Source organism: Coenobita brevimanus, chromosome 45 (assembly GCF_032717465.1).
Source record: "Coenobita brevimanus isolate Jiangsu-jjx chromosome 45, ASM3271746v2, whole genome shotgun sequence".
Classification (NCBI taxonomy): domain Eukaryota; kingdom Metazoa; phylum Arthropoda; class Malacostraca; order Decapoda; family Coenobitidae; genus Coenobita; species Coenobita brevimanus.
In genome coordinates, this window is record NC_136998.1 from 38,688,428 (window position 1) to 38,696,151 (window position 7,724).

General features: G+C 42.2%; 1 protein-coding gene across 1 annotated transcript; it reads left to right on the top strand.

Moving 5' to 3' along the window:
* The first annotated feature begins 542 nt into the window (after positions 1-542).
* noc (zinc finger protein no ocelli) lies at positions 543-2,509 on the top strand. Its single transcript, XM_080271229.1, has 2 exons — positions 543-721; positions 1,034-2,509. The coding sequence occupies exons 1-2, from the start codon at positions 635-637 to the stop codon at positions 2,402-2,404; spliced, it is 1,458 nt and encodes a 485-aa protein (XP_080127355.1). The 5' UTR covers positions 543-634; the 3' UTR covers positions 2,405-2,509.
* The last annotated feature ends 5,215 nt before the right edge of the window (positions 2,510-7,724 follow it).

Genomic DNA, 7,724 nt, shown 5'->3' on the forward strand with positions numbered 1-7,724 from the left:
AATGACAAGTGACAAGGCCGTAGAAAGGGGAACTAGTATATGAGCGTTAAATGAGGTGGAGGAAGGGGAGACGTGTTTGCCTGGACAGATGTTAAGAATTATTGTATATCTAATCACAATTACCACTGCAAATGGACGCAGAACAAACACGCAAATACATGCATGCAATTAGACACGGAGTGGTATGAATATGTAAACATTTCTGGGTATATTGCAAAAGTAGTGTTGCCGTGCAATGAGCAGGCAAGAGAATATTTTTCGAAAATGTTTATCTTGCTTCCGAAAGACGCCGAACCTGGAGGATTTGTACTTCATACCAGTTTGATTGATTTATTATGCTTTGGTACTTGATTTTATGGGGCGTTTGATTAGGAAAGAGAGATAATGCAGTTTTTCGCTTCTTCGTACGGGTGGCAGCGAGGAAGAGGGTCCGGGTGTGTGTCTACCATCGCGTCAGCCCCCTACGTCGACCATGACGTCACACTCAGGCGGACACCAGCTCACGCGGCCGACCAGCCCCTCAGTACCAGTAGAGCCTCCGCCGTGTTTAGAAGTGTGCCCCGTCGATCCTTGTGCTCGAGTGCTGATTGGGATTTTTTTTTAAGGATCTAGTGCTCGTAAAAATACTGTGCTAATGGTGGTTCTCGAGTCCAAAGGGATGTTGACTGCCGGCAGTAATCAATATTTACAACCGGATTACCTGTCTCCACTACCCACCACGGTAAGGTTCCACTGTGGCTCCGCTCAGAGTTTTGGGGACTTAGCCTGTGTGCGCCTCAAGGAAATGTTGTTGAGTGTTTTTTTGGCTGATGCTGCCGTGCACGACTATTAGTGTGTTTATGTCAAAGATTCGAGTAACCATCATGAGTTCCTTTAGTTACTTATTTCTGTTTTCTTGAAAGTTTACATGAGTTTAGTTTTGTCTGAGTTTGGAAGTCTTGAAGCTCGTGTGGAAGTAATGTGTTGCTGCTTGGCTCCACTCCACCTTTCATGGACAAGTGAGTAACGACATCCCTTTTTCTGTCTTTTTCAGCTGGACGCCAAAAAGTCCCCGCTGGCGCTGCTGGCGCAGACATGCTCCCAGATCGGAGCAGACTCCTCCAAACCTCTGCCCTCTGACAAAAAGAAGGACGAGGACAAGAAGGAGAAGTCCACCCCGACACCCCTGGAGGCCACACGGCGCTCCCCGGCCTTCAAGCCCTACGAGAGCACCGCCAAGAAGGCCATAGTGGAGGATGGCGGTGTTGACGACAAACCTTCGGCGGGTCGCAAGACCCCCGCCAGCCAGCCCTCCAGCGCCAGGTCGCCCTCAAACTCCAGCAACGGCGGCGCCTCCTCCACAGGGGCGACCAAGGAGGACAGTGGACGGCGTAGCATTGAGGCAGCTTCATCCTCGGCCTCCACAACACCCATCATAAGGTCCGGCCTGGAGGTGCTGGCCGGCCACCCAAAGGACGTACCCCTCGGTACCTACCGCACGGGGGTGCCGCCCCTCCTGCCCCCTGGTTACCCTGGCCTGGAGAGTCACCCCGCCCTTCGTGGTGCACATCCCGGCCTGATGCCCGGCCTGGGACTGCCTGGGCTGCCCTCCACCCTGGCCTCCGTGTACCCTGGCGCCGCCGCCGCACTCTACTCCTCCGCTGGTCTGCCCACCACGGCCGGCCTGTCCCCCTCCCTGCTGGCCTCGCCCTATCTGACCTACACCCGCGTGAAGACCGGTGGCGGCGGCGAGGCCGTAGTGCCAGTGTGCCGCGACCCCTACTGCACCGGCTGCCCCTACTCAGTGCAGAACAACCACCTGCTGCAGTCTGGGGGTGCCTGCCCGCCCTCCTGCACCCAGTGTGAGCAGGCCAAGGCGGCACTCAGCGCCCTGCCAGGCCTATCCTCCCTCCCATCCTCCTCCCTCGTGCCCGCCTCCAGCCTGCTGCCCCCCACCTCCGTGGCTGCCGCTGCCGCCGCCTCCCTCTACCCACCGCCAGCCTCCTCCCTCCTGACGGGCCCGCCCAGGCCATACGTGTGCAACTGGATAGCGGGTGACACCTACTGCGGGAAGCGATTCGCCACCTCAGAGGAACTGCTGCAACACCTCAGGACCCACACCAACATGAACACCTCCGACACCTCCTCCCTCAACCTCCTCTCCAACCCCCTGCACGCCCACGCCGCCCTCCTGGGGTCCGCACACTCGGCCCTCTCCCGCCCCGGCCTGGCCTACCCACCTCCAGCCCTCTCCCCGCTCACCGCCTCCCGTTACCATCCCTACAACAAGCCCGCCTCTCTCTCCACCTCCTCCGCCCTCACGCCCACGCTCCCAGGCCTGTCACCCTACGCCTCCGCCCTCTCCGCCTATCCCCCCGGCTACCCCTCACCCTACGCCGGTCTCTACCCCCGCCCACCGCTCTGATGTGGGCGCTAGTGAGGCGCGGTGGGGTGTGGAACTCATATCAGGTGCTATAATCAAAAGACTCGCCCTCGAAGTGACTGGGCCTACGTGCAGTCGACGAGTGGGCGGCGGGGCGGGGGGCGGGACACTCTAGGGGGTTTGCGCGCCCCTTTTCGCTCTCACGCGGGGAGGGGCTGAGGGGAGAGGGGGCGCTGGCAGACCCCTAATATCATCGTCACGGCTCCCTCTTAATTATTTTGTGCACAATTGTTTCATCATTTGTTTTTTGACTGTGATAGCCTAAGTTTGTACATAAAAAAAAACTATCCTGTAAATATTTTTCTCAGTGGTGAATATGTATATGAACAAAAAAAAAAAAAAGTTATTTGGATCTATGACTGATTAAAAAAAAAATATATATGAGTTTTGTAAAAGAGATCTGATGGTTTTGTTAACCTTGGGATCTGTGTGGACCGGAAATGAAGACGAGGACAAGGAAACAAACCAAAGCTCAGATACAAAAGCCAAAAAAAAGTAAAAAAGAAAAAAAAAATAGACACCAAAATCATCAGTATATACCGTGAACAGAAACTCTATGGGATTTTCACCTCACTATTCAACCTCATAGTAAACCCTTTTGAAAGAGGACGAGTTATTTATTGAACCACCCCCGGACGATTTATTTAGGTCCTCTGGCAGTGAAGGGGTTAGAAGATTAATCCCTTCACTGCTGGAAAAATCCCCTAAATAAATCCGTCTGGAGGTGGAAAAACGAAAAATGATAGAACGTCATCGAAGTGAAGTGGTAAAAATAAAAAATCCACCTATATCTAGTGCACAGAAATAAAGGAACAAGAAAATAAAGGAAAAAGATAAAGGAGGAAATCCCCAAATCTAGTCTGCTCAACTCTGCTGGATTCCCGGAACAACAACACTACTCGACACGGATTTATTTCTCTATATAATAATAATAATAAATAATAAATATAATAAAACGTGCACGACCACAATAAAGATGGGAAAAAGTCCACAAGCTTGGTTTTATTGTGTCACTTTATTACTACTGATTTAGATGGAGTTAGAGGAAGTAATTAATATTTTTTACTGAAGCTGATGATCTGATGACTGAAGTTCCTGATGATGGCTGAAGTTAGCAATAATTTAATGGCTGAAGTTAGCAATAATTTAATGGCTGAAGTTTGTAATAATTTGACTGAATTTATCTTAATATTCTGAAGGCTGAAGTTCCTGATAATACTATAATAATAATAATAGTAATAATAATAATAATAGTAATAAAAATAACAACAATAATAATAATAATAATAATAGTAATAAAAATAATAATAATAATAATAATAATAATTTTCTTGGACGAAGTTATAAGTTGATGTTAATAATTAAAAAAGTTACTGATATTTTGCAGGTATATAAATCAGGATGGAATTAAAAAAGAGATAAAATTTACATTAATGGATGAAGTTATTAAAATGATTCTGGGGGAAGTTTATAATCTTAGCAATGAACTTGAGAATTTTTGGGTTAAAGTTAGGAATTTGAGTTTGGGGGTAAGATGAACAGAAGGAAAAATAAAAATATATATATACCAGATTACAGCTAACCTCCATGGAAAATCTATAACAATTTGACTAAGATCTGTGACTCTGAACTACAAAAATATCTGTAACAACTGGACTACATAAAATAAATCTGTAAAAACTGGACACAGAAAATATATAACAACTGAACTAAAAAAAAAAAAAGATTGACAATTGGACCACAAAAAATAAAAATCCTCAACAACCGGGCTATGAATAATGTGTAAAAATTGGACAGCAAAAAAATAAATAAATAAATAAATATATAAATAAATAACTGGACGACCAAAAAAATCCAACGGAGCTATAAACAAAAAAATCACTTAAAAAAAATCTGTAACTACTGGACATACGAATGAATACTTGGATAAAGGTTAAATCTGCAGAAATATTTATATGGATGAGACTTTACATAATCTGGTTAATTTTAAGAATAATATCCGATTTGGGGGAGGGCAGCGTCATGGCAGGGGACAGGGCGACAAAGGGGGCGATTTGTTTGTGGCCACCCCTTACAGGATTGAGGCGTCTGGCTAAAGACAGATAGATAGATAGACAGACAGACGGAGAAACCTTAACCTACAGCAGTTCGTGTCCAACTTTTACAAATATTTGTAATCTGGCATGCTACATGGATTTGATTTTATTTAATTTGTTTATTCCTTCCTCTTCATCTGCAATAAAAATAATAGTAATAATAATAATAATAATAATAATCCATCTATCAACCCATCATCCAATCCTACGTTGCCCCATGAGGAGCGTAGGACCATGAGGAGCGTAGGAAATAATAATAATAATAATAATAATAATAATAATAATAATAATAATAATAAATAATAATAATAAGAAGAAGAATACAAGAACGATGGGTGAAGCTGAGAATCTGATGCCTGAAGGTTAAATAATATGCTAAATAAAGCTGGTAATTCCCTGGATAAAGTTATTTGATTATATGGAACTAAAGTGAATAATTAGCTGCTTGGAAATTATTAAGAACTTCTTTATTTGAGTTATGAAAGACGAAGAACCATTGATTATTTAATGGAATAATTCTATTTTTTTTTTACATACTGAATAACTGGCTACTCATATACTGATTATGGGGAAAAGAATTATAATAAGAGTTACTGCTTGAGAATGGAAATTATCTTGAAATATTACTCTTGAGGAAAATATCTTAAGTTATTAATATTACTCCTGGGGGAAATATCTAAAGTTATAAAATATTACTCAAGGGAAATATCTAAGTCATATATATTACTCTTGAAAAAGTCTTGATATAAATATTACTCTTGGGAGAAATATAAGTTATATTACTCTTCGGGAAAATACTTAAGTCATGAATATTACTCTTGACGGGGAAATAATTAAGCTGACTGCATAGTGAATAAATGATTTACTGTTATGCTAAATGAGAAAAAAGAAGTATATGATTTACTGCTACAGACAGGGAAGTATCTCCAGCTATAAATAATACTCTTGAGGAAAATAAATTATAAATAGTACCCCCAGAAAATATCTTAGTTATGATTATTACTCTTGACGGAGAAGAAATTAAATCAGTCTGGGAAAGTTCAAGGTATGTTTAAATTGAAAAAATAATGAAGCTGGTAATATAGTGAGATGCATAAGACTGAGAGAGGGGTGTGTGAGCTGGGGGGAAGGCAGCGAAATGGCGGGGGACAGGGCGACATGGAGGCGATCTGTTTATGCCCACCCCTTACAGGATTAAGGCGTCTGGCTATAGATACACAGATAGAGAGCATATGACAGACACTTAAGACGTAAAGTGAAATGTCTTAAGTCACATTTAAGACAATCACAAGACGCAAAGTTAATGGAAGCTAAAATCACTTTAATCTGTATCAAGGAGGCCAATTTAGAATATGATGATCTTAATTTGTAATAGTACACCTGTGACGAAGGTGTGTATTATATTGCTCCATGAAAGATGAGAAAATCGGAAAAAAAATCAATTATCCCACCCCATATTTTTGCTTAATAACACTGGGAGCTACAAAGAGAATATAATCATCATCATCATCATCATCATCAACTAGAATAAAAAAAAAAATAACGGAGTGCAATGGAAGGCGTGGGTGAGGAGAAAGTCTGCGGGAATAGCACTCCCCACTTCACGCGCTGACACGAGAGAGAGAGAGAGAGAGAGAGAGAGAGAGAGAGAGAGAGAGACGGGAGGGGGGAGGGGAGTATTGCGGAACCAGGAAGCTGTCTGGAGGGTCGGGTCGATGGAGTGAAATGTGAAAGACGTAATAAATACCACGGGATATTGATACTACCCCCGTGAATAATAAGTTAATACACATGCACTTGAGGTAGGGATAATATTTCTGATTCAGCGTCTAATATTGCTCTTTTATTTATGCTGAATGGGGAATGCTCTCTGCTGGTGAGAGAGAGAGAGAGAGAGAGAAAGAGAGAGAGAGAGAGAGAGAGAGAGAGAGAGAGAGAAAGAGAGAGAGAGAGAGAGAAATTAAATTTAACCTCAAGACCTAAGACGTCAATTTTTTTTTTACAGTAAATGCCGTGACCATAAAAGTAAAAAAAATATATATATATATGAAACATTTACACTCATAAGGAAGCCGGCAAAAATAATTATAATAACAATAATAATAATAATAATAAAAATAATACTCGAAAACTCAAACCACGTGAAGATAGACAGGCGTGAGATGTCTTCCAAGCCAGCGTGTCCATTCCGTGATCACCTCAATACACGCACCTGCCATTTCAGTGACTCTAATAATAATAATAAAAATAATAATAATAATAATAATAATAATATCCTCATTATTATCACTATCATACTTTGCAATAACAAAAAAATAATAATAATAATAATCCATCCATCATCCAATCCTGCACTGCCCCATTAGGAGCGTAGGAGCCCGGGACTAGGCAGTTGGTCCGGATATTTAAGATGACAATGAATAATAATAATAATAATAACGATAATAATAATAATAATAATAATAATAATAAGAAGAAGAAGAAGAAGAAGAATATGGAACTGCTAAAATAACTACAGAAAAAATACACACATGCACGAAACACAGCAACGATAATAAAAGTAACATCATCATTAAACAATTTATGAGATAACTACACACACACACACACACACACACACAACTCCCATCATTGTTTATTTACGACAGACAGCCCTAACCACCTCCCATCTCAATCTCCCAAACACCTGAATGATAAGAAAAATATGATACACACACACACACACACACACACACACACACACACACACACACACACACACACACACACACACAAAGAAAAGAATCAAAACATCTACTCGTACATTCCAGATCACATAAAACACACACACTCTCTCTCTCTCTCTCTCTCTCTCTCTCTCTCTCTCTCTCTCTCAGCAAATATACTAACGCCAGCTTACACGTTCTTCCCACTGTTTTGAGTAAATCACTGAGTCGACGGTGTTACGGTGTTGGATCCTGCCATTACCATCCCCATTATGGAAAATATTGAGGAAAAATGATCCTATCTTTTTTCTGTCACATCCTCTCTCTCTCTCTCTCTCTCTCTCTCTCTCTCTCTCCTCTTGCCCTTCATCATTCCATTTATTCTGTTTCTCTTCAGCTGTCCTTCCTTCCTACCCTCCACTCTCTCTTTCTCTCTCTCTCTCTCTCTCTAAAGGAAGGAAACACCTGTCAGGGTTCGTTAGCAAAAATAAGGGAAGAGGA